General features: G+C 54.7%; 3 protein-coding genes across 3 annotated transcripts; 2 read left to right on the top strand and 1 right to left on the bottom strand.

Annotated features, from left to right (window-relative positions):
- Positions 1-3,064: 3,064 nt before the first annotated feature.
- NCLIV_040380 (conserved hypothetical protein) lies at positions 3,065-3,894 on the top strand (the record flags this gene model as incomplete). Its single annotated transcript, XM_003880947.1, has 6 exons — positions 3,065-3,223; positions 3,280-3,336; positions 3,399-3,527; positions 3,584-3,633; positions 3,691-3,733; positions 3,790-3,894. 6 exons carry the CDS (start codon positions 3,065-3,067, stop codon positions 3,892-3,894), a joined length of 543 nt encoding a protein of 180 aa, XP_003880996.1.
- Positions 3,895-5,817: 1,923 nt separating this feature from the next.
- On the top strand, positions 5,818-15,028 carry NCLIV_040370 (hypothetical protein; the record flags this gene model as incomplete). Its single annotated transcript, XM_003880946.1, has 14 exons — positions 5,818-7,352; positions 7,985-8,130; positions 9,270-9,354; positions 9,949-10,007; positions 10,219-10,396; positions 10,873-10,967; positions 11,412-11,479; positions 12,262-12,335; positions 12,616-12,652; positions 13,152-13,235; positions 13,515-13,635; positions 13,938-14,107; positions 14,537-14,584; positions 14,930-15,028. 14 exons carry the CDS (start codon positions 5,818-5,820, stop codon positions 15,026-15,028), a joined length of 2,799 nt encoding a protein of 932 aa, XP_003880995.1.
- A 1,499-nt stretch (positions 15,029-16,527) lies between these two features.
- On the bottom strand, positions 16,528-24,428 carry NCLIV_040360 (conserved hypothetical protein; the record flags this gene model as incomplete). The annotated part of the gene is made up of 12 exons (XM_003880945.1): positions 16,528-16,593; positions 16,735-16,796; positions 17,336-17,393; positions 17,522-17,599; positions 18,018-18,073; positions 18,664-18,757; positions 19,162-19,275; positions 19,551-19,601; positions 20,073-20,409; positions 20,729-20,832; positions 21,313-21,384; positions 21,783-24,428. The coding sequence occupies 12 exons, from the start codon at positions 24,426-24,428 to the stop codon at positions 16,528-16,530; spliced, it is 3,738 nt and encodes a 1,245-aa protein (XP_003880994.1).
- Between the last annotated feature and the right edge of the window lie 593 nt (positions 24,429-25,021).

Here is a 25,021-nt window from a genome sequence, read left to right as displayed (position 1 = left end):
GCGAGACTCACCGACAGTGAAGGAGCTATCTTCGTCCACCTGGGAGAAGTGAAACAGATTGCCTAAGTAGACGGCTCAAACGGGGAAAAAGGCGGCTGTCTGTGCCAGATAAAAATGCAGCTACAAAAAAACGGTGATGGGACCACGAAACGCGCAGAGGCTAACATGAGTCTTCATAGCTTTGTCGCAGTACGCGTAGGGCCTCGGACAGGCTACCTTTTTTTCCAGCAAAAAAGAGAATCCGAAAGGCAAAAAAGTATTGCCTGTGAATCGGCAAAGGAAAAGGTTCAATACAGCGTTCATAACAGATGATTCCTTTCCCACGCTCTGATAACGCGTGGGGAAATATGGTGGTCTGGCGTGCAAACTGTAGAAGAAAAACAGCAGCTCGCATCCGGAAAAGGATTCATGCACGCGGCAGAAAACGCCAGAGCTGGAGGGCGAGGGGGGACCAAGAAACGGTGCAAAAGTGGCGCTCTAGCACTGCCCTCAAACTTCAGTGTGCTTTGTTTGACATAGCACCCACAATTCCCTCCTCTGTACTAGTTTTCGATAGCATCGACGACGTAGGTTTGAAGTGTGTCAGTAAGTTTAGACATCAACGCTGCTGGCGACTGACCATTCCCATGTCGAAAGGAGCAACATCTCGCGAGAACAGCCCACGTCATCCTGCATGCTAATGCCGCAAAGCAGGCATTGGCTACAGAACGATCAGAGGAAGTGGGACTGCTGCCGCGTGTGCTAGGCAGCCAGTCCAAGGCCACATTCTACGCAAGAAGATGAGTGGCGACTTTTTGGTGCCTTTCTTTCTATAGGGACACGTATTTTCCTGTCACCGCAGTATCCTCTGGCTACCCGTTGTGCGAAGGGGTCATATATGTTCGGTAATTGGACGGCATTTTACCATTACTGTGTTTGCTCCCTTGCGGTACGGGGTTCTTACCGTATGGGAGCGCTTCCGTGTAACCCGGTGACCCCACGGCTTGCGCGGTCAGTCACACAGGCACACCAGCCGTAAAAACCCGATTCATCTTTTCAGACACAGGGAACCGGTAATGAAATTAACAGCGAGTGCAGTAACCGAAGCCTTGGTTGCACGGGGACTCACTGGGGTGGATATACAGCCGGTGCAGCCAGGTGTAGAACTCATCAGTCCTGTTTGCCTCCATGGTCTATGTTGGCATAGTGTTTTGACCGTGACAAAAAGGTTTACGCCCTGATTTGCTGCAGCAAGGCACAGGCAATAGATATGTCCAAGATTCTTTCCGTATCAGAAAATATGGAAACGGAAGCACGCGGGACTGGGTGGAGGGTGGTAGACGAGATCAGGCTCATGAATGGACTGCGGGACGACCTGGCCTCTGCTATGCAGAGCAGGACAGCTTACTGTCTCAGGTGAGGCGCTACCCAGGAATTCGTTTCGCTTTCGGCACAGAAATAGCTGATCAGATTAAAAACATCTTTCGAGGCACATCAGTCAACACTGACGTTGGTCGATGAGGAAATGGCTTCCATCGACTCGCAAGTGCTCGGAAGCTCGGAAGCGCTTCGACAAGCGAATTTCCTTCTCGAGAAACTCAGTGTTTCTGCCGTACACCTGCAGAAGACTAGTGGCATTTTTGAGAGTCAACTCTCCAAAACACATGAGAAATTAGAGCAGGGCCAGAAACGTAGGTCGCTCTCCCGCTCGTGAAGGAATAGTATTCCTACAGGCGATATCTTGCACCCAGGTGTTTACGAGCTTCGGCAACAACTCGACAACTACAAAGACGCCATTGGATTGGTGCAGCAAGCGTACGTTCTTTGCTTAAGCGGCTGTGCTTCAACTGAAGCTCTGTTTTATGGGCTCGTTTGCAGGAAAGCTACAAAAGCGGCCATAGTCGAAATTCAGGCAATCAAGGCAGCTAAGCAAGCACTGGAGAGTGAACTAGAGGCATGCAAAAAACAAACAAATGAGCTGGAGCAAGAAAAAGAAAAGCTTGAGCCGGAGCTGCAACGGCAGCGTGCATCCCTGGGTTGGTCTGCATGTTCGCTGGAGTTCCCGGTTCATATCGTGAAGCCTTGAAACAGTTGCAGCTGAAGAGGCGCATAGACTCCACCAAACAAAAAACAAGGAGCAACTGGAAGAGCTGCACCGGTTCAAAGAGGAATACATTCGCCTGCAACATGTAATCATCTCTTGACTGACGTTATGCTCACATTTGCTCAATTGTGAAACAGCGGCAAAAAAGTCTCGAAGACCGCTTCGTTCAGCTTCAAGCTGAGAAACAGCAGTTCGAGGCAAGCAGACATCTTATGTTGTGTTGGACTATTTCTTGCGAAGAGCACCAGTTCAGAAAAATGCATCAGATCTTAACGAAAGGATCGATGCCGAAGTGTTTGCAACAAAATCCGCCTTAGTAAGGAAATATCTCGAAGTGGCGTGATCGGGTGTCCCAGGTCCTGTGGTGCTCAGTCAGAGGCAACTGCAATACTGCAGCAAACCGTATCGGAGATAGAATCAAAGCAAAGGAAGCTTGCGCAAATCCTGGATGAACGAAAGCAGCTAGATGCCGAGATGGTTGAGACAACGAACAGGATGTATTCCTCAATCTCAAAGATGAATGAACTGAGAGATCGGTAATCAACAGCCTATCGTGTCCTGCATATCATGTGCGACTACTGAAAAACACTATGCTTGTTACAGGGACAAAGAAATTTCCGAGTCAAGAAGCACAGTCGAGAAGGATATCAAAGCTCGAAGGCATGAGCTGACCCGTCTAAAGACGGAATCGCATATTATTGAGGAATCCAATGAGGCGGCCGCGAAGCTGAAGCAACTGCAGCATGAGATCAATATTGTGGAAGGAACGTACCATGAGAAAGCACAGGAGGAGGTACATAACCGTTCCGGTCTCGCTTTGTTTCCCCTGTACGCTTACACCTGTTCAGCTCCTGTTGATTGAAAAGGGTAACATCCTGAGGCAGGAAACATGTCAAGCTCAAGAAAGGATTGAAAAGGTCCTTCTCAAAAACACAACACTCGCTGACTGCTTGGCTGCCAAGAGAAGCGAGGTATGACCTGATGTGCACCTGCCACAGCATTCTGCGCAAGCCAAGGAGTCGCCAGATACAGAGCCTCGAGGCGATTGCTTCAGAAATTACACATGGCTCACAGAAGCTTGTCGAGGTCAACAAGCAGGTGAAGGAGGCAGAAAAGAGCACGGCAGTCTGGAAAAGGGCCGTAAGGCACATGCTTTACTTTTGCAGCTTTCCTAGCAACCAGCCTGCTGCGTAAAGGTAGAGGAAACCGAAGGGCTGCTTAGGGAGAAGCACGAAGCTGTAGAGCTTCTGCAAGTGAGCGAAGCGCAATGCACTGCCAAAGGGTACAAAGATTGCATGGTAAAATGTTTTTGCAGCTCAGGAAAGAGGAGTTGCACGCCATGCAGCACATGGAAGAAGAACGACTTGCGGGGCTAGAAAAGCAGATAAAGGACGTTAGAGAGCAAATCAAAGAGGCTGAAGAGATGGCGAAAACTGTTGGCGAGGTGAGGATGCCGCTAACGAAGTGGCACGTTTCCATCACCTTAAGTGCGATTTGCAGGAGCTCCAACATATGGACCCTGTGTCAGATGAGGATCTTGAGGTCATCGAGTGAGACGTTTCTGGGTAGCTTGCTCAAGGCGTTTCTTTGATAGCCAGCAACAACAGGCTCGAGGCGAAGTTAGAGGCCGACTTAGATGCATTCAAGAAAGTGAGTCGTGAAGATTTTGCGGGTATCGTGAGGAAGATGTGCAGCGCCGACTGTAGGATCTCGAGGCGCGCTACCAAGCTACAGTTGAGACAATTCGAGTCGAATGTAAAGCTCGTTATCATTCGTTCCTTTCTCGCTCGATCGAGGTAACTGCCAGTTAACTGCTTCCATGCCAACGCTGATGAAAGCAAACACCTCCACCAGAATGAGAAGGAACGTCTGCAAAAAGAATTTGCGATCCAAGAGAAGGAACTTGAGGCGGAGTTGTCAAGAGCGGCAGAACTGCGCCGACAAGCAAACCAGCAAAAGGCACAGTTGGAAGCTGAGCAGGCGAATTTGAAATGCGTTGTGTAGTTAACTGTCAGCTGACTCGTAGCCTTTGTCCCTTTTATGACTTCAACTTCGTTCTGGGGAAAAGATAACCGTATTGTCAGTTTCGAGACAACCTTTCTTTCACAAGCGCTCAAATGAAGGGGATCCCGTTGTGTAGGGGGCAAAACCTGTGACTCTTGGGGTTCATGGTGCCGCGGCAGCCTAGCTTTATTCGAGCCTAGTTTCTGTACTCCGCATATGAACGTCGGATTTTCACTATGCTAAGGCTACTGGCTCATGCCACGGCTGTGAGCAAGATGATGTCTCACTCAGAGATACAGTTCTGCAGCTGATGCTAGTGTGCGCTAACCGAACAAAAGCCTGCGCAGACTTGCTTTGTTTCCCCGACGATATCGCTAAGGAGAATGTTACGGGTCCGCTCTCCTGCGCTACGATTTGCTTTTGGACCCCAGATGGAACTTGTATCTGCACGCGGTACGAGGGGGGCGTTCGTGCTGAATCGCTTTTTGAGGTTCCCGGAACAATGAAAATGGAATGAACGTGAGAAATCACCGTTTGATTCGGCGGCAGAGCGTTCTAAGGCAACGGTCTCCAGAAGCGGGAGTGCTCCTTGCTTCTAACAGACTAACGCATGCAAGCTACGTCCCTCTGGACGCGTAGCGATGTCTGCCTGAGAGAAATCTGCGTCAAACGCACTTTGCTGATGGCGTGAATGATGGTATGAGTTTCGTCTGATTTTTCCAGGAGAACCACCTCTCTTCAGGATCTATGCCTGGTACGTGTTTCTCAAAGTTTTTCGTGGTTCGAGGCGGCGCGATAGGCACACAGTACGTTGCCGAATACCGCTGACAGGAGGTTTCTGGAGCAGTCACCCTCACCGTTGTTCTTTCCATCCTTGTTTCGTGAGGTCGAGTTTCTTCAGTCAGATGTGCTCATCATATCTGTGCGTGGGAAGTTGCCTTCCGCGTCACTTTCTGTACGTATAGCAGCTGTCTCGTGGGGGCAACGCACAATCTGTGACTCTTGATAGACTTCGGGCGTTCTTGAGGAGGCGTGTTGAGGGGCTTGGTGGAATTTTCAGGGTGCGACCGTTCAAAGCAATGCCCGCCACGAGGCGACTACCTGGCAGACTGAAGGGTGTTACTCGTTGCTGCTCTCCTCCACCGCCTGGGTGCACTAGCGGGACCTTGACGAAGTTTTCCCCCGTAGATTCCTGTTTCGGAGCTCCATTTGTCACACGTCGTCTACTGCTCTGTTGATCGTTTCTTCAAGTGCCTTCATCGCCTCTGGTACCCCGGTGACACGCCCAGGTGTTTTGCCTTTGTTTTTTCGTGTCCGCTTCCTTGCGGACAGATGGCATGCGAGACCCGCGGCCCACCTCTTCCCAGTGTACGTACCGCGTCGTTTGCCCCCTAGCGGCCTCTAACGAGCACGGAGTGAGTTCTCAGCTTTTCGTCCCCGTCGAACAACACAGGACGCGGAAGAATCCGTGTCGCGACCATCTCAAGACAGGCCTCATGTGAAGGAGCAGGGAAGGAAGGATAGTGCAGTTGAACAAGTAAACGTGCTTTTTTTTCGCTGATGCAGGCTAGCGCTGCATCGATTTTATCGGAGGGGTTGAGTCTTTCCACATCTCTGCAAAGACAGGGAAGATTGGTAGAGTGCAGCGATAGTTTACTGACACTTTGGTGGTTTGGGTCGGGCGGCATGCGTCCGGTGTAAACACTGTTGTACCAAAACAAGGAGACCAGCTGAAGAAGTCTCGGCTGACTACACGGATACCATATCGACCTGACGCTGAAAACGCATCGATTGCTGCGTCTCGGATGGCCCTCTCCGATGGCGTGGGGCCCGTGAACAGCGCCAGGGTGTTTGCGCGACCCAGACAGTCCCCGACTCTTCGGAAGCGCCTTCGGAAAGACACAGACTCCGCGGCGCGGAAAGCACGAGACCAAAGACGAGCCTCGCGAGAGGGTGCGAAGCAAGCAGAAAGAATGGGCGACAAGAGCAGCAGCACGCGGAGGTCTGTGGAGGGCGACGGCGCAGTCGAGATGCCACCTGAGGGCGCGCGAGAGCACAAGAGGACTCGAGCTCGCCTCGACGCTCGTCCAGCAGACTCCGCGTCGCATGCTCCTTCCCAGGCGCACCAGAAGAAAAGAGACGGGAACGTGTCAGAGGGCGACGGGTCTCCGGGCCCAGGGCGACCGCCTCCTTCGCATGCCGGAGAGGCGATTCCGTCTTTCTCGAAACGCGGCACCGGCAGTCGAGAGGCAGGCTCTAAGAGAAGAGAGCGCGAGGGAGGGGCGACGACGAATGAAGCCGGGAGGGGAGAAGAGAAAGAGAAGAGAGGTCAGGGCCCAGAGAGCGACGGCCACGAGGAGACTGCGCCTCCGTTCTCGCCAGCCTCCTTCCGCGCAGAAGCTGAGCGCGCCCCTCTCCACGTCGACGTCTTCGAGACGGCCCACGACGGCCGGGCGGGACCGAAGCACGTGCCGCCGAGCCGTCTGAGGACTCGGAAGATCTCCCGGCACCGCCTCGATCCGTCTCCGAACGCGTCGCCGCGTAGTGGGTCTCTGTCTGTCGAGTTCTCTGCGCCAACCTCTCCTCTGGCGTCTCCGTCTGCGCTCCGGGACGCTCTCTCTGCGTCTTGCAACCTCCGGTCTGCGCTGCATGCGGCGAGCAAAAGTACTGCCCATCCCCTCTATCCTGACCCAGGTTCGTCGCGGTATGGTTCGCGGAACCACCGACCGCGCAGCGTCTCTCCGGACGCCCGCTGTCGTCGCGGCTCGACAGACTCCTCCGAGCTTTCCTCGTGCAGCGGTGGGGTGGGGGACCGCTTGTCGCCTTCCGCTGCTTCACACAGATCGCCCTTGACGTACTTGCCAGTGTCTCCCTGTCTCGCACCGTCAACTGGGAAGAAACGGGCGCGCGGCGAGCGACGCGGAAAGGGAGGGAAACGGGGAAAGGCCGGAGTCCACAGGGGCGACGGCATCGCTGGGATCGCGGGCAACCAGTCAGGGGAGACGGCGACAGCGCCCTGTCTTGCGAACGCCGGAGAGGAGGGGGGAGCGACGCGCACCGCGCTGCCTTCGGCGACGGGCGCGAGTGCCCCAGCGGCCGCTGCGACCGCTGGCGGGGCCGGAGTCTCCGCGGCTTCTCTCCAGGGCCTCTATCGCGCAAACAATCGACATTGGCAAAACAACTGCCTCCTTCTCTACGAACATGTGATGGCCCACACGCTCGAATGGCCTTCGCTGACGACGCAGTGGATGAAGTCGCGCAATCCGTACGTCTTTTGGGGAAAACGACGGGGAGCGGAATTGAGACTTTACGAGAGAGGTTTAAGGTGGGTAGGGAAGACCCGCTCGCAAAACTGGAAGGCATACAGTTGGGGCGAGAAGCATCCTAAAATGTGTGTAGAGTCTTGCCCCTGCATGTAAAGAAGTGGGGGGGGGATGCGGTGGTGGCAGCAGAGAAGACGCCCTGAACGAACCCAGGCGTGTTGCTACCGCAACACGTTTGTACGCACGTCGCATCCGACCACCCGGCGTTTCGCATATCACGAATCTATTCCACATCGGCTATGTTCTCGGCGTAACATAGGGAATTCCGCTATCACGCGTAGTAACAGCGGAGAAGATGACTACTCAGGTGCTAGTATGATCAGCACGATCATTCTGGGACTGATACTCTGTGAGACAGGATGAGAAGCGTGTGGGGAGGCTGTTAGCCTAGCCCCCTCTCTGTAAATATTCCGTCTGGTTCGCTGTCTCTGCACTTGCAGACTGAGCTCTGTATTTGTGCGCGGACTTCTCGAAGTGCTCACTTAGAGATAAAGGGAGACAGAGACACATCTCCGGATGGGTTGGTTTTTTTTTCTGTCGGACGCGTCTTTTTTGTCGCGTTTTCTGCATGCAGGAAAGCCAGCGGCGCGATGGGCCAGACTGTGCTTGTGGCGACTCACACTAGCGGACCTCAGCACCTGAATTATCTTCTTCTGATTGAGGTAGCGCACTGTGCCGGAACTTTAGATTTCTGGAAAGACCGACTTTTCATTCCCTACGGTACACCAAATGTAGATATTATAGCTCTGCAGCTTTCTGTCGCTATAATATACATATACATATATATATGCATGTATGGGTATGTAGGTATGGACGTGTAAGCGTACATGTGGATGTTTCTGCCAGTAGAGAGTGTGAAACGGACGGAGACCGTTGAGTGCATTTGTGCGTGGGGATACGGGCCAGCGTCATCCGGTGCTCCTGTCGAGCACAGGGTGTACTTACACTTGCTCCAACTGCCGCTCTCTAAGCTTATCTTGCCGTTTTTGCGTACGGAGATGTACGTGCACGTTTACACGCCTGTGAGGATGGCAAACTTGGCTTTTTTTCTCGCGTGGGCTGTCGGCTTCTCTCTCGGGTTACGTTGCTAAATTGGGGCGCGCATGCACAGACCCCATGAGCAGAGCATGTAAACCGCTGGAGGTGTCCCCCCCGCGATTTTGGCCGCTGCGATTTCTTTACTTCTCCCTCTTTTACGTGTGATTGCGCTGTCGCGTTCATTTCAGGTGACGCTTCCGCTGGAGCCGATCCATCCTTGTGGCATGCACTTCGGACAACGCCAAGGCAAGCGTCTCTGCATGCACGAGAAATCGAAACCTGTGAATCATTCATTCACTCGACTCAAGTGTCTCCGTTGCTCGTCTGCCTCGTCAGATGCTTTGACGTTTAGACCGAGGAAGAGGCGCGAAGAAGAGATCCCCATGGCGATTTCACGCGTGCAAGAGCAGCCTGTGCGCTTGCGTTGCGTTGTGAACGGACTACGCAGTGCGGGTCTGGGCGTCACCAAGCAAATCAGCGAACCTCAATCGCAATAGCTCTCTTAGATTCTGCCGAATCCCGTGTGCCGTCGAAGCTGTCTCTCACCCTTGGTTGAGTCCTGTATACACATGCAAATGTAGAATGCATATCTTCATATATATATATATATATATTCTAGGAATATATATGCATATGTATGTATATAGATACGCTTGCATGTTATGTTTTTGTCAAGGAGCACGGGTACGTCGACTCTTAGCTACTTCGAAGCCCCAGACTAGTGTTTATATGAGACATGGAAAGGTCCCCGCCTGTGCGAGAAGAGGGTTTTGCTTTCTTCTGGGGTCGAGAGAAGCGCTCCTTGCACTTTCCTACTGCAGATTACGTAGGCTTCGACTTCGGGGAGGAAGACAGTCGGAAGTTCACAGTCACGTGTCGCATTCCTCACGAGGGCGAGTCGAACAAGTAAGTTTTTTTCGTCTTTTCTCAGAATCACAAAGTGCCAAAGCACACGAGCTGTTCGAATACAGGAATATGAACTTGCGTACATTTGCATGCGCGTCACCGTCTGCATTTCGTTGTGCGTCACCGCCGACATCCGAGGGGTGCGAGGTCCGTCGTGAGGCTAGACCAATGCACGCGTACATGCATATATGTATATATGTATATTTGTGGATAACCACGATAGGTTCATTTCCACTCAGGATCAAAGACATGCCCGCACATATGTGTGTGCACCATGCACCATATGTATATATATTTGATGTATGTGAAAGTGTAGGTGTCTCTCATGTATTTCGGCTTTTTTTCTTTCAGTTTTGTAGGGCCTTCGAACAGACAGACATGTGTGTGCTGTTTTTTTATTCTGTCTAAATTCCTCGCTGCATATTTGATCACCAGAAGCGTCCATGTTTCTCGCTCTCGTGTAACGCGGCCTGCTACCGCACACGTACACACTGGCAGAAGACAGGGCGGGGTCCCAGAGACATTTCGGCTCGAGAGAAGGCGAAAAGCGTTTTCACTCGCGTTTTGGCTGCTGTGTCTCCCACGCTTTTGCAGAGCCCGGTTTTGCCCGAGCGATCAAACGAAAATTGCGTCGAAGGCGCTCGACGGATGTGGTGAGTTTCTTTCCTTCGCAGTCGCTTTCTGCATGCGTATCTTCCTCGCTTGCCTTTGCTTTTGCTGTGAAGTGTCCTGGATCTGGACGGTGTTGGAGCGTCCGCGCCTCGCCCGTTCCTTTTTCTCTCCCTCTCGCCCTGCGTCGCGACGTGCCTTCCTCGCGTGTGCATCCCTGCAACTTTGAGTTTCTTTCCTTTCTGCTCGGACCAGTCTACGTCTTCGACTTCTGCAAATTTGGGCCATACGCGCTTCCTTTTTCAACTCCCCACGGCGACGGATCGCGAAACCAGAAAGGCGGAAAAGTTCGCGAAGTCGATGAGACGGCACCTCCCACAGACTTCATGGCTCTCCAGGCGGAGGTTGTCTTAAGTGGACATACCGACGAAGGGTGAGAGGCAGCTGCGAGAGGGAAGGCCGATTTCCTCGGCGTTCGTGTCTTGTGCGAGAGTCGAGGAAATGCGAGAGAGGTTCCAGAGAAAGACGCGAGACACCATAGATACCTCGAGACACGTCGGTTGCATGCAGAGAGTGCGGCGGGCGCGCCGGCGAAGAGCAAGGACACAGAAGATGGAAAACTGTAGACGCCTCTCCACTGAGATCAGTGCGTATGTAGAGCTGAAAAGATCAGAAAAAGCGAAGCGTTTATTTCCACCAAAGAAAGTCCGTCTTTTTTCCCAGCTCGCAGAGGCGAAGACGATTTAAGAGGGAGAAAGGCAAGCACGTGCGAATGACAAGAGAGTGAGAAGGAGAGGAACGCGAGAGGGGATGGGAGGGGATTGCTCGTGTCCCTACCACTGTGAGTGTGTGTCGCGTGCAGCGCCCGAAACCGGCCGATCTCTGCTGCGCGCGTTTTGTTCTGTTTAGGTGGGGTCTTGAGTGGGGGCCGCCGGGGAGAGAGAACTTCGTCGCGTCGGCTGCGGATGACGGCATCATATGCGTCTGGGACGTTCAGGCCAAGCGTAGGAGGAAGAGACACAAAACTTCCAGAGAAGGTTCTCGTGCTGTGACGCAACCCGTTGCCTCGCTGCGCCACGCACACATGCATCGGCAGGACTCTTCTTCACACTGAAGGCAGTGGGAAAGTCAAGCGACGCATCCTCTGTTTCACCCCCCCCCCCCCCCTCCCCCGTCCCTCGTAGATTTGTCGTAGCTGCCTGTGAGAGAGCAACCGACAAGAGTGTGTGAATGCTTGAAAAAGAAATCTTTCTCGCTATAGTTCCGGCGCGCCCGTTGGGATGTGTGCTCTGAGGAGCCGGAGCCTGGACGCGTGGCTACACGGGGCGCATGCAGCAGGAGCACAGGACAAAAGGCTGAATGCTAGGTCCACGCGATTGTATTTCGTTCCCAGAAAAGGCATGTGCGGAGAGGGATGTCGAGTTTCGTCTCTGGCGTGTTCGCTGCAGCCGCGGAGCGCAAGCGCCTCCCACCCCTCCACAAACTCGTCGCAGATTGCAACCTTCGCCCCCTTCAGGTGAGGAAGAAAGCGAAGAGACGGATCCGAGATCAGAGAGGCGGGAAGACTTCCAGGTGGACAGGAAGGTTCGTGGCAGAGACTGAGAAAGCCGACCGGCGCGGGGCCCCGTCGGCAGTCAGACGCCAGCGGCAGCCTGGGATACTGACGATGACGCCAATCGTGAAATCGAGACTTCCCCAGAAAACTGCAGTTTAAGTAGGATCCAAGGAAGGTTATGATGTTCAAAGGTTGAACGCCGGAAGGGGTGGGAAAGTGTTGTATTGCCAGCAATAGACAACGACTTCTCTAGAGGCCCATGAGGACGGAGAGGAACGGAAGTTTCCGTGGCGAACGAAACCGGAGGGTCTGGGACTCATATTGTGCTGGAGAAGCGGAGCGCGTGGAACGGGATGTTTCGATAAAGATAAGAAGGGCATTGTCGTCTCAAGGACAGGACCGATGGAGAGCAGCCCCGTGGCCACCGAGGCCGAGAGGAAGAGTGGACGGAGGCAGCGAAAGAGGGTGCGTGTTTTTTAAAGCGGCGTTGGATTATGCGACCCTGCATGCACAGATTTCTCACGTCAAGGTGCCGGGAATCCGCAAAACGGTTGACGGATGCCGGACGTCGATTGCACACGAGGATATACAAAAAGTGTTTTGGAGAGAGAAGGGATGCTGACCGGGGGCCCTCCGCACCAAAAAACGTTTTTGCTTCTCGCCGAGGTTGCGAAAACGTGTATATGCGCAAGTGCAAGTGAGAAAAAGGCAAGGCTTTCGCTTCCGGTTTCCTCTCTGATCAGGATGTGTGCTGGAAACGCGGTGAAGGAGACGGCGACGTTCTTCTCGGCATAGGCGACGACGGCTACCTGAACATGTAAAATCTTCTCCTTCCTTTCCCCTCTGTGTTCTTCGCCCGAAGTGCCGCCTTCGTCCCCTTTCGCGGCCGTCTCGCTGACCGCAGACAAAAACGTCAAGAGCCAGCGCGCCCTTCAATCTCCTCCGTGTTGGATTCCCGCATTCACTTCCCGCACGCGTCTTCACCCGGATGGTTCTCGGCTGCTTTTGCACTTTCTTGCCGTTTTCCCTGCGCTTTCTTGCTGACTCCCATCGTCCTCGCTTCCGACTTTGTTCTCATTCCTTTTTTTGCGTTTCAGGTGGGATCTGCGCGTATCGCCGGCGCCTGTGGTTCGGGTGAGGAAGCGGCCGCTTGCCACGATCTCCAAAATCGCAGGCTCGCGTGACCCTGCACGTTTCGGGTTTGTTTTTCGCCTTTTTTTCGCATGCAAAAACCCCCCCGTCGCGTGCCTGTTCACCGACCGCTCTGCGCGTCTCGCGAGTTTGCTGCACGCGTCGCTGGAGCGGGAGCGGTCGCTCCAATGTCTCCACCCTGGCGCAGACGTTCCGGTCGTTGCGCTTCGAACACCCACGCCTCCGCAGGATTTACCCGACACACACACACACACATCAACGCTTCGGCTGTCTTTTCCAGTCGTCTCTGCTTCGCCCCGGTTTTGCGCACCGAGTCTCTCGCCTTGTTCACTCTGCGTGCCGGTGGGAGCGCCTGACTCTCTGTTTCAGCTGCGGCCTTGCGTCTCCACTCGCAGTCCCACCAATCTCTCTCTCTCGGAGGGTCCATGTGGCATTCGCGTGCTTTTTCTGTCTTCCCGCATGCTCCGTCACTTTTCCTCAGACGCAATGCAGCTGGACGTCCGCCAACGCTCTGGCGGCGAATGCGAACGCGCCCTACGTCGTGGCCACTGCCGGCGCCGACAAGGTCAGATCTTTTCCGCCGAGAGAGAGCGTCGCGAGGAGCCGCGCGGCTCCAACTCGAGGGGCGTCTGTCTTTGTATCCTCGGGTCTCACAGCAGGGCTGGGTGTCTTCTCTGTGTGCTGCGGGGGGGGGGGGGGGTGTAGCTCCGTCGCTCTGTGCTTCCCTCGTGGGTTTCGCCTCTTGTTGTGCCCGTGTTTGCGCCCCGTTCGTTGTGCTGTTCCACTGGAGCGCTGCATGGAGTCTGCCGTCGGTTTCATTCTCGTTTCCGGTTTCGGTCTGCAGGGAGTGAGCATCTGGGACTTGCGGGCGTTGCGCCGCCCTGCGCATCGCCTCCTGCATGCGCACGGCGAGGCAGTCACGTGCCTCAAGTGGGCTCCCGGCGAAAAGACAACTCTCGCGTCAGGTGAGAGGAGGCACGCGCTTTTGTTTCTTGCCCAGGACGCCCGCGTCGCGCGTTGGCTTCGGGGCGAAGGCGGGAAATACGCCGCGTGGAGCTCTCGTGTTTCTTAAAGGCCTCCGGGTGTTTCCCGAGCGTCGACCTCATGACGCGGCCTGTGGTCGTGGAAGAAAGCTGTTTCGGACCCCCTCCGATGCGCCACGTTGTTCCTCTCGCTCTTCCGCTCGTTCTCGCGTGCTTTTTTGCGTGGCCTTTGTCAGTTTTTTGTACCACGTTTTTTCCCTGCATGTGCGCCTCTGCTCCGTCAGGAAGCACAGACCGTCTGATTCGTATTTTCGACCTTTCGCTCGTCGGCGCGGAGCAGGAGAGCGACGATGCAGAAGACGGCCCGCCGGAGCTGTTGTTTGTGCACGGCGGGCATCTCGGCGCAGTCAACGACTTTGACTGGAACCCGCAACCCGATCTGTTTTCCTCGCTGGTGAGTCGCAAAGGGACACTCAACCGCGCACATGCAAGTCGCAGGGCGGGCGCTGGGGGGTTCAAATCAGAAAGGCTTGGCGCGCGTCAACACCCTGAAGCGCGACGGCCGGTGCCGCGTCGCTCTGTACTTTCCCTGACACGGTTGAGGCGGGGACCGCGACTCCCTGAGATCTGGGGGCTCAAAGAATCCACAGCAAACAGGAAAAGAAAGTCTGACCCTTTTTTTTTGTTCAGGCGAGGGTTGTCAGAGCAGGTTGACGGCTCTAGCATGGATATCGGTTCGGGAAACAAAGGGTCGGGTTTCCAAAACGGGACGCCGCAGCGGGTTGTGACTGCCCTAAACGTGAGTGTGGTCTTGCAGCGGGGGAAAAGAGCGTGTGGCGCCGCTCCGACACACAACAGGAACTTCGCTTTGTTTTTGTTTCAGATGCTCGCGTCAGTCTCCGAAGACAACGCGCTCCAGATATGGCAGCCAGTAAGTGCACAGAAGCTGCGCGTGATGGGAGACCGCGTCGCGTGCTTGGAGTGATTTGCCTTCAATCGCAAAAGATATGAGCCGACATCGAGAGCGCGTCCTCAACCATTGAACACACTGTCGTTTCCTCGGAGGACCGGAAGGGTGCGCCTTTCGCGGTTCGCTCATAGAGTGGCGCACGAGACACAGCGTTGCGGCGTGTTGAGTTTCCGAGTTCGCATGCGGTTTCGGCCGGTTCGGACCCTGTCGCTTTTTTCCGCCGCGCTTTCACGCCGTTCTCTGCCTCGCGCGTACACCCGAAACCCCAGTTGGAAGCGCACACTTGTCTCTTCGTTTTCTGTCTAGACACGCAAGGCGTTCAAACGCGAGAGTCTCTTTGTCGAAGGCCGCGACGGCGACGACTGCATGCAGTCCTGCGAGGCGGACGGGGACGACGTGGAGTGAGGCTCCACTGCCGAAAAAGGCCCAAACTCACGACGGCAGCCTCGCCCGTGTCGCGTGGAAGACGCGGCGCGGAGTGGCTGCGCATGTGCATCTTTTGCATGCATCTGAGGCTGGCCCGTGGTTTTTGTGGCCAGGGAGCGCGGTCTGTGGCGCGACGTCATGAACTTCCTTTTCTACTCCTAAACCTTTCCGAGAACGAAGAGAAAACGAGTGGAGGAAAAACCGGAAGCAAAAACCGACTGGAGTTTGAAAAAAACAAACGTCTCGTTCTTGGGAAGGCGCGGCAACAATCTCGCAGCTACCCACGGCTCAAACCCCGAGCAGCCAAAAAAAGGCAAACCTAGCGTTCCTCCACGGTTGAGATCTACGCCTTTGCATGCACAATACGCATGCAGGACACGTGTAGTACTAAAGCGACTTCCTGGCTTCAACTGTCTCTTCTGGAAAGCTTAGCCTCTCGTACTACCAAACTGAATAAAGATATCTACACACACTCAGGTGGAACTGCGTGCATGCAGACACGGCGCTGCCGACTCTCACGTGCACAGGACGAGCGGCGCTTGCTCTCGCGCAGTGGAAAGGGCTGCTGAGAGAAAACTCGGAAACGTCCAGGCCGACACTCTCGAGGCGACCTCTTGAAAACCGCTCTCGATATCCCAGTTTGTTCTTCGAGAGCAATACCTTATTTATATATTTATGCATGCGCACACATATACATGTGTGCGCATGCATAAATATAGATATGGGAGGGACGTCGTAGCGTCGCGTTACCACAGAGGCCGCGTTCTTTTCTCTGGCGGTCTCGCGCCTTCGCAAGTAGATTTTAGAAAGCCTCGCAGAGGAGTAAGAGTTTCGTTTCTTGCTTCTCACTCCACGGTTGAAAAAACACGTCGGCCGTCTCTTTTCTCCGGAGACTTTTGTGCGTTTCCTTCACGTCGCCTTGGGGTCTTTCGCCTTTTCCGTTTGCATCTTTTTGGCTCTGTCTGTTTTCCTCCTTTCTCTTCCCTGTGGGTCCCTGTGTCTCTCGGATTTTCTGTGTTTTCTCTTCGCTTGGCGCTCTGACTTGGCCTTCTCATCGGCCTTGCTGATCTCTCTGTGTTCCGCCTTTTATCCCGTCTTCGTCTGCCTCCTCGCGTGCGCGTCTCGGTGACCGGTAGAGCCGCCGAAGCGTCGCCGACCTTGGCCTCACGCGCGGTTTCTCAGGCATACTTGCTCACATCTGCAGAGAAAGGCACGGAACCGAGAGAAATCACGCAGTGAAATGAACGCACACCCGCCGCAAAGCGCGAACACCGGATGCGGAGAGAAAGACGACAAAATTTGAAGCGAAAGAGAGCGCGCGACTGAGCGGAAGCCCGCGCGACTCATGCCGGGTATAACACACAGCAAAAACTGAGATACAAAGGCAACGGCGAACGGGGAGAGCGGCGAGGAAAAGGTGCACATCCAGGGATCGGTTGTGTTCTCTCAAGCGTTCCTTCTCGGCGCCGCGAGTGCAATTACCTGTAAGCCAGGCCTTCAACTGCCTCGGAGACGCCGCCAGTCTCCGGCCTACAGAGCTTCGCCTGGTTGCGAGAAAGCAAAGAGAAAAAGCGGACGCAGCAAATAGACAAAGATACAAGGCACGACAGAACGAAGACAGCAGAGGCCTGCGAGACACGCCTGAAACAAAACTCCATGCGCCTCTAATCGGGCTGCGCGCTTACCAGCAGCTCGGTTTTCATCGCCTCGCTCGGCAGCACCGCAGGCGGGAGAACAGACAAACCTCCTGAAAAGGGCGAGAGAGGAACACGGAAATGCGTGCAGGCCAGAGACCGAAGTCGAAGCAAACAGAAGCACAAGGCGCACCACGCACACGCTAGCCGTGCTGAGCTCAAATCCTCCTTTTCCACACCCACAGGCCGACGCTCAACGTGCATTTGCGCTGGAAGAGCCTCCGCCGCGTGGAGCAACGAAAAAAGACAGCGCACGTGCTAAGATCTGAAACGGCCATCCGTACCTATTCCTACATCTATGTCAACACTTGCTTCTGTCTGTATCTATCGTTCCTTCTGTAAATAGCTAACCTTACTTCTACCTGTGTCGTCATCTACCGCGGCATCTACACGTACAGTTCTCCGGTTCTATGTCTATACATATACAGATGCAGATCTATCTGTGTAGCGACAACGTCGCCGAGAAGTAGACCAGGACCAAGAGAAAGATCAAACGAGCTCCTGCGCGAGAGAGCAGAAGAGTCAGGTGGAGAGACGGCTCGGATTTTCCAGAAACACGACGGCGAGCTCAGCTTGTTGGACGCCGACTTACGCGCTATCCACTGCTCTGCGCGGTGGCGAAAGACTTGGACAACAGTAATTAGAAAGCCCTGGAGAGGAAAGGAGAAAACCGTAAACACGAACCGGAAATAAAAACCTCGACGCGCGGAACCCCGCAGACGGTCCGACCAACCGCTTGTCAAAAACGGGTTATCTTCCTCTTCCTCGCAATCCTCACCTCGATGAGACCGACGACGTAACTCGGCGGGGCTTCCATGAGCAGCCGAAACGCCTCGTCCACCAAAGGCGGCAAATGCTGGGAGAACAAAGGTGCCAGGATAAAAAGTGAAAATGAGGCGGGACACCATGGACAAGTAGACCCACAGACGCTCCACTTGGCCCGCATCCGTAAACAGATCTATATATACATATATACACGGTAGATTTCGTGTTCAAACATATATATATATATATATATATGTACGTTAAAATGTGTAAATATGGTGTGTACGTAGATGGATGTATCAACTGTACATATGTATGTATATGTATATACGGATATAGATATAAGGCGGTGCGGAGAAATCCAAATACCAACGGGCGTCTGTCAGAAGATCGAAAACAGTTGCTGCCTAGTCTCAAGCTGCAGGCACGTACTCTACCCGAGAGCGAACCGCACAGGGGAATTAGACGCGGAAGAGACCCGCGAATCGAATGACCGTCGTCCCTCTTACCTCCACGACAATCGAAACGAGAGCATTCGACAGCGGCTCTACCGGCCTTTGTTCGTCTGAAAAAAAATCACAGAGTCCTTCAGCATTGCTGTTTGGAGTTTTGCTTCACCCATGCTGTGTCCCACAAGCGCTTCGAGATACTTGTTGTCCTCTCCTTGAATATAAATAATTCATAGAGGTGTATATATATATATATATATACATATGTGTGTATATTTATATATTTACACTTATCTGTATATGAAGTTGCAAGATAGCCACAGAACAGGCGGCGAATATGTCATCTCAGCGAGCGGTACAACTGGACGATTTACGCACGGTGCCCCAATGCAAATTTCTACTGAAGAATAGATCTTTACACACATGTATACACACGTGAGAAAACCTATGACCATAAAGAGAGACGTAACAAGGACTGTGAGATTACGTACATATAAACATATATTTAAATGCAACACAAAGTGGTTAGATATAAATGCAAGACGATAGCAAAAGATACATATATATATATATATATATATATATCAATGTATACACGTAGGGACGCGGCGTCAACGTTCAGAAATGAATCAAGAGAGAGCAGACGGCAGATGGCAACGAAACAAGAAGAGAACTGCAGACAACTCCCGACAGGGGAGAGACTAACCGCAAACGAAGGCGCAGGAGTCCAGGAAGATGAAGACCACCTGCGCAGCCTCGCGCTGCTGCACGTACATGGCAGACCGAGCCGCCACCAACGCCTGTGCGAAAAAGAAAGAGAACACCAGCAGACGGTCCCAAAACGCCCGTCCGTGAATGTCGACGCTATATCATCCACTGCATGCTTAGAGAGATATATGTTGACATGTATGCGCGCCATCACATATTGTTTGTATATGCCCATACATACATACATACATACATACATACATACATACATATATATATATATATATACATATATACATATATATATATATATATACATATATACATATATATATATATATACATATATACATATATACATATATATATGTATATACATATAGGTATGCATATTTGTATCGTTGTATAGAGATGTGTAGGCAGGCAGCTATGACGGTGAGTGTCCACGTAAAAATGCGCGTGCATCTGCAGCTTTTCGGCGCGGGTCTGGGCTTACCTGCTGAATTGTGGATGGCGAGAGACTGACGAGGAGCGGGCAGTACCGGATGTACCGGTTAACCATTCCGTAGCAGTCCTCGACAAGGTCGCAGCATGCATCGACGTTTGGGCCCTGAGCGAGGAAAGCGCCGAACAAATGAAAGAGGTGCATGCAAAATCGACTTGTGCATGCGGCCGCACGAGACGTGGCACAGACGCAAGGGAAGGGTTGGAGCGTTGTCGACGCGAAAAGCGGTTTCGGAAATGAGCGGTAAAAGAGAATTTCAAGAAGACAGAATCCCCTCTGTGCTGGAGACTCAAGTAGCCAGACGCGACCGGCAGACACAGCGGAAGAACGTGAAGGCCCCAGACTGAAAATCGCGAGAGAAAAAACACGTCGCGCCTCACCTGTTCCTGGATGGCTTTGAGGGCGTGAGTGCTCAGTTGGCGGAAGAGATGCTGGAAACACGGAAAACAAGAAGAAACGAGGCCTTCGATTTCGCCTCAAAAACACCTGAAAGGCGTCATGCGTTACACATACACGCACCAGTCCTACAAAGCAACAATATACATATATATATATATATATATCAATATATATATATATATTACCTCGTAGAGAAATATAAGTTGTGCAAATGTATGCGGGCTATTTTCAGATACATCCTAGTCTGTGAAGAGAGATCCGTGTCCCTCTCTGCGTGCTTGGATCTGTGTGCATTGACTCCTTCACACGTGCATCCAGCGATTTGTGCACCCTCCAGAGATGGAGAAAAGCGTGGTTTTGCGGAAAACGCCGCTAACGCCGATGTGTCTCGCTTCACTTCCGACCGCTCTCTTCGCGCTCGTGAACATCCCTGGAGCGCGATGCATGCACGCGTCAGTTCCCCAACACAGAGCGCAGTCGTGCCGTGCTTTTTTGACGCCTACCATGAGAGCCTGCTGGTACTGTTCGTCTTTGCCAAACTGCATGGCTAGCCACTCGGCCGCGTAGAGGTACGTGCAGTGAAGACAGAGCTGAGCATTCTTTTCGAGGAGGGCGAGGAAGTCTGGGAGGAGAGGCTTAAAGCCGTCGCCGGCGCATCGGACTGCATGCTTCAGACACCGCAGAGACTTCTCGACGATTCGCTGGTGCGAGGGAAGTTTCTCCAGCTGGGCTCGCAAGAGTGGCCAGAGCGAGGACGTGATGAAGGCCGCGACGCGCAGGTGTCTCTCGCCTCCAGGCGAAGCCGCCGACTGGGCGGAGGCGCCGGGACACACTGCGTCTCTGGCGAAAGCAGAAGAAACCGCGGGAAAACCGTGAAAAGGAAGGCAACGGATCCGAGTGGACCCGATGAGCGGCGCTAAAGCCAAGCGCGCAAAGAGAGAGCGGAAAGACACACCGCACACGCCCCCGGCGACGAGGGAAGGCATGCACTGGCCGCACGAGACGGAGAAACGTTTCCGAGAGAACACGAATGTGAATGTGGGACGAAGAGAGAAACACTGGCGACGAAGGGGATTGGGGGACTCGAGGGCACGGGGAGAGACGGGGTTTAGGGCGCCAAGACAAACGAAGAGACTGGGGAAGGACGTGAAAGACTGACCTCAAGATGACGGCGAGACAGTCGAGGTGCTGGCAGATGGCCGCTTCGTTCGTCTCTGATTGCTGGAGACCAGCAATCGCAGGCTTACACAGAGCCTCCAAAACCTGAACAACAGAAAAGGTGTCTCCAAAGATAACTCCCGCAAGGACGTAAAAGGCATCATTCAACTACACATAGAAACGCCTGAAATGCGGACATTCAGTTAACTCGTAGAGAGACATACTCGTATGCACTCCAAGTCTATACAAGTCAATACATATATATATATATATATATATATATATGAATAAACAAGATATGTATGAATAAACTGTATGTGTATGTGGCGCATGTGTGAGCATAGCGATAGCATCTGTATAGAGGGCCGTGTTTGGTAGAAGAGTAGTATGGCAGCTGGAAGTCGCAAAGGGAGCTAACAGCAAAGGAAAGATCGACAGTTTCTAGCACCGCAGATCGCCGCAAGAGGCCATATGTGGCTGCCAACACTGCGACGCATCAGCACCGATCGGCTTATAGACGAACAGAGTTTAACGAGTTCTTTTGCGAGCCGCTGGTTCCGTTGCCTCTTTTGGAAATGGACGTACGCTGAGGAACGTGGCCGTGTCTTCCATTTTGCTCGCCACAGCAGAGACGCCCTCCAAGACGAACATGTGCACCTGCGCGCGACAGGCACCGCGAAAGGAGACAAAGACGCTGCGACAGAACCGCGAAAATGGCAAGAACACGCAGCGCGCGAAGAAGCAGGACGAGAAACGGAGACACCGGAGCTAGGCCGCCATCGGACGGGGTCACGGAAACTCCACACGGACGAATATAAAGAGCATCAGACTATGATAACACCGCTTCTACGATTGTTTAGCAGTTGCGTCGTCTCACGATTGTACGCTGATAAACGTTTGGTGGGACTGATGATCTTCAGACACAGACTAAAGAGCAGCGTATTCACATGTATATATATATATATACATATATATATTATGTATAGAACTGTAAATGGTGGAGACAGAGACTGTAAATGGTGAAGACAGAGAGGCACAAGGGGCTGTGGTCTTACATCTTCATCTGCGTTGACATTGGCAAGGGCAATGGTGAGGTTGACGAGTTCGTTGACAAGGGGAGGGTGGAGAGCAGAGGCGTTTGCGGCAATGCACAGCTGTCGGACCGCTCGGGCGGCATTGACGTGGAGGTTCTGGATCATCGCCTGGCGTTCGTCTTCTGCTCTGTCTCCGCCTGCGGCAGCCTTGGGCTGTGTGAGCAGTTGCCGCACGAGCATCTGCAGCGCCTGCTGGAGGGAGGCGGCATCGTCGACGAGGGGTACGAGGAGTTGCTTCAGCAAGTCGATGGCGGCGATCCGTGCAAAGACGGTCGTGTGGAGAAGCGGTAGGGAGTGTGCGGGAAAGGTCTCCGTCCCCAGCACCTCGCTGACGGCGCCGAGTGGAGCCTGGAGATGCTGCTTGAGCACCGCGAAATCTGTGTCGAGGCTGCACAGCTTGGCTAGGCCGACGAGAGCGCCCTCGAGCAGGCGTTCCTGCCGTTGCTGGAGCTCGGCGGCGGAAGGCGAGAGCGAAGACATGCGCTGCAGCTCTGCCTCCTGCCGCTGACGCAGCTGCTGCAGATGGTCAATCGCGACCAGGCTCCCGCGCTCGGCTGACAGCAGCAAGGCGCAGTCTTCCACGCAGTCCAGCAAGGCGCGCCGGTACGCGTCGTAGTCCCCCGAGAGGGCCGAGTCCGCGACCCGCTTCGGCATGGTGAGCTGCAGGAGACACTCGCGCAGGAGGTGCGTGTACACTTCCTTGAGCGCATCGATCGACTGACGCGCGTCCTCGGGAAGCGGTCCTTCCGCGTCGAGGGCCCGATCAGTCAGCGAGGCCTTCTGGCTCGCACCTCCCGCGCCGTCCCCCTTCGTCTCGCCCCGCACCGCGCAGGCAGCGAGGGCTGTCTCCGCGCGGTGCGCGGCCTCTGCGAGCTTCATCCAGAACCGCATCGGCTCCTCAATCACGAGGAGCGCCTCTTCCTCGCCCTCCTCGTCGTCGGCTCCGGCGTCCGTCGCCTCCAGCCCGTGGGAGACCATCCCGCGCGTCCGGGGAGACTCGGAAATCTTCATCAACAGGTGAACGAGTTCCTGCAGCTGCGCGTCCTTGTGGCTTCGACGGACGAGTGCGGGAATCAGGAAGATGCCCACGCCCGCGTATACGCGCGCGAGAGTCGTGAGCGTTTGCATCGCCTCGAAGTCGTCCTCGAACGCCCCTGAGGCCTCGTCTTCACTGCGCTGAAGCGCCGCCAGCAGCCGTCCACGCAAAGGCCCAACGCACCGCGCGAGGATTTCCTGCAGGAGCTGGAGCTCAAACGCTTCGGCCGTCTTCAACCGCGTCTCCGTCTCGCGGAGTGCATGCGCGAAGACCTCCGGCGCGGGCGGCGAGAAGGCCGAGGAAAGCGTGGGGGCTCCCGGCTGCTCAGGCTGCGCCTGGGCCACTTCTTTCTGCAGGCGGAGGAGGCGCGAACGGAGTTCCTGCGTCGCCGACGTGACCGACTTGAGCAGGCGGAGAACGCAGCTCGCCGCGGCTTCGTGCGCGTCTTCGTCGCCGCTCGAACTCGGGTACGAGGCCGCAGACGCGGGGGTCTGACGCGGCGAGGCGAGAACTTCCAGGCAGTCTGAGAAGACGAGGGCGAGACTCGCCTGCTGCTCGCGAGCGCGCGTCGCGTCGCCAAGCTCCCGGTGAAGCGACAGGCCTGCGCTGTCTTGGCGCGCGGCCTCGTCGCCCTCGCCGGCTGTGAGAGGTTGGAGGAAGGGCAGCCACACGCGCCAGCATGAGAGGATCGCCCGCAGGAGAGAGTCGTTGATGGCGATGGCGGCGAGGAGCGCCGCTCGCGCCTCGCCTTCGGACGACTGGAGACTCTTTGTCTCGAGGCTCTGCTTCGTGTCGCGGACACGCTGCCGGAGATCGAGCAACGTCTGCATGACCGTCGAGGCAGCCTTCGCCATGTTGGCGAGGTGCTGACGGCGCACCGTCTCGTCGGCCATGACGCGCCGACTCGTGCTTTCCTCCGCCAGGTGCCGCAGGAGAAGAAGCAGGAGAGCCGTCGTGTGGCCTCGCGTGTCGCCAGGCTGCAGGCCAGGCGCCCCGCCCGCCGCGGACGGCAAGGCGAGGGGAAACGCCTGGAGAATCACCTGAACCGGCGTCTCCCACTTGTCAGCCGTCTGCAGCGCGAGGTCTGCGAGACAGAGAGAGAGCTGCGTGACGGCGGCGCGGTGCCTGTCCCTCTGAGCGTTCGCCGAAGGGCCAGCAGCAGGCGGCGGCCCAGCGGTCGAAGCAGGCGTGTCGGCGGCACTGGCGTCTGCATGCGGCGCCGGAGCTGTGAAGCTCTGAAGGAGACGGATGACCTGTGAGCAGAGAACCTCGTGGGAAGCGGCGGGGAGTTGGTGGAAATCGAACATCGTTTTCGTACGCAGCGTCTGACTGAGGAAGTAGACTGCCTCGTCGCTGAGGACGGGAGACTGGGCCGGAGCGGGAGTCTGGGCGTACTGCAGCAGCATCTCCATCGACAGAGCCCACGCTTCGGAAGACTTTTGCCAGTGCCTCAGCCAGATGTCCGCCTGACGACGCGCGTGAGGGTCGGCGCTGCAATAGAGCGTCTCCAGCATCTGCACGACGTCGCCCTGTCCACCCTCAGGACTTGCAGAGCTCTGGTGAAACGCCATGGCGACGGAGAAAGTGGCGAGAGAAAAGGAAGAAACGAAGCGTCGACAGGAATGCAGAGCGGAGAGGAAGACGGAAGCAACAGGGGGGTAGCCAGCCGGAGAGTAACAGTGACCGCAGCGCAGAGGGAATCCGAGAACACGATAGAGAGAGAGAGAGGGGGAGCCGAGAGAGAACAAGAGAGAGGAGGAAAAACCGAGAGAGAAGAGGGAAGACCGAGAGAGAGAACAAGGGAGAAGAGGGAAAACCGAGAGGGAACAAGAGAGAGAACAAGAGGGAGAACAAGAAAGAGAGCGAGGGAGGTGAAGCAAAAGGGTAGAGGTGCGGCAGTGGGAAGGGGCGGGCGAAAGGACGCGAGTTTGTACGGGACAAGGAACCTGTGGCCCAAAGGAAAGCGAGATGTCGGAACTTTCTCTCGGACTCCAGAGAAAGAGGGATGAAAGCGGCGACGAAATGACAAGAGAGAGGATATCCCCGAGACGAGGGCAGGCACGGCGCGCGCTTTCCTCGGCTGAAAAGAGCAGACGCCAGAGCGCCTTCCCGGCCCTCCTTACGCGTCCCTGGGTTGACTAAAAAGTTGAAGGAAACGAAGTAG

This window comes from Neospora caninum, chromosome IX (assembly GCF_000208865.1).
Source record: "Neospora caninum Liverpool complete genome, chromosome IX".
Classification (NCBI taxonomy): domain Eukaryota; phylum Apicomplexa; class Conoidasida; order Eucoccidiorida; family Sarcocystidae; genus Neospora; species Neospora caninum.
Note: the sequence above shows the minus strand (reverse complement) of the source record. Positions and strands in the feature narration are given on the sequence as shown.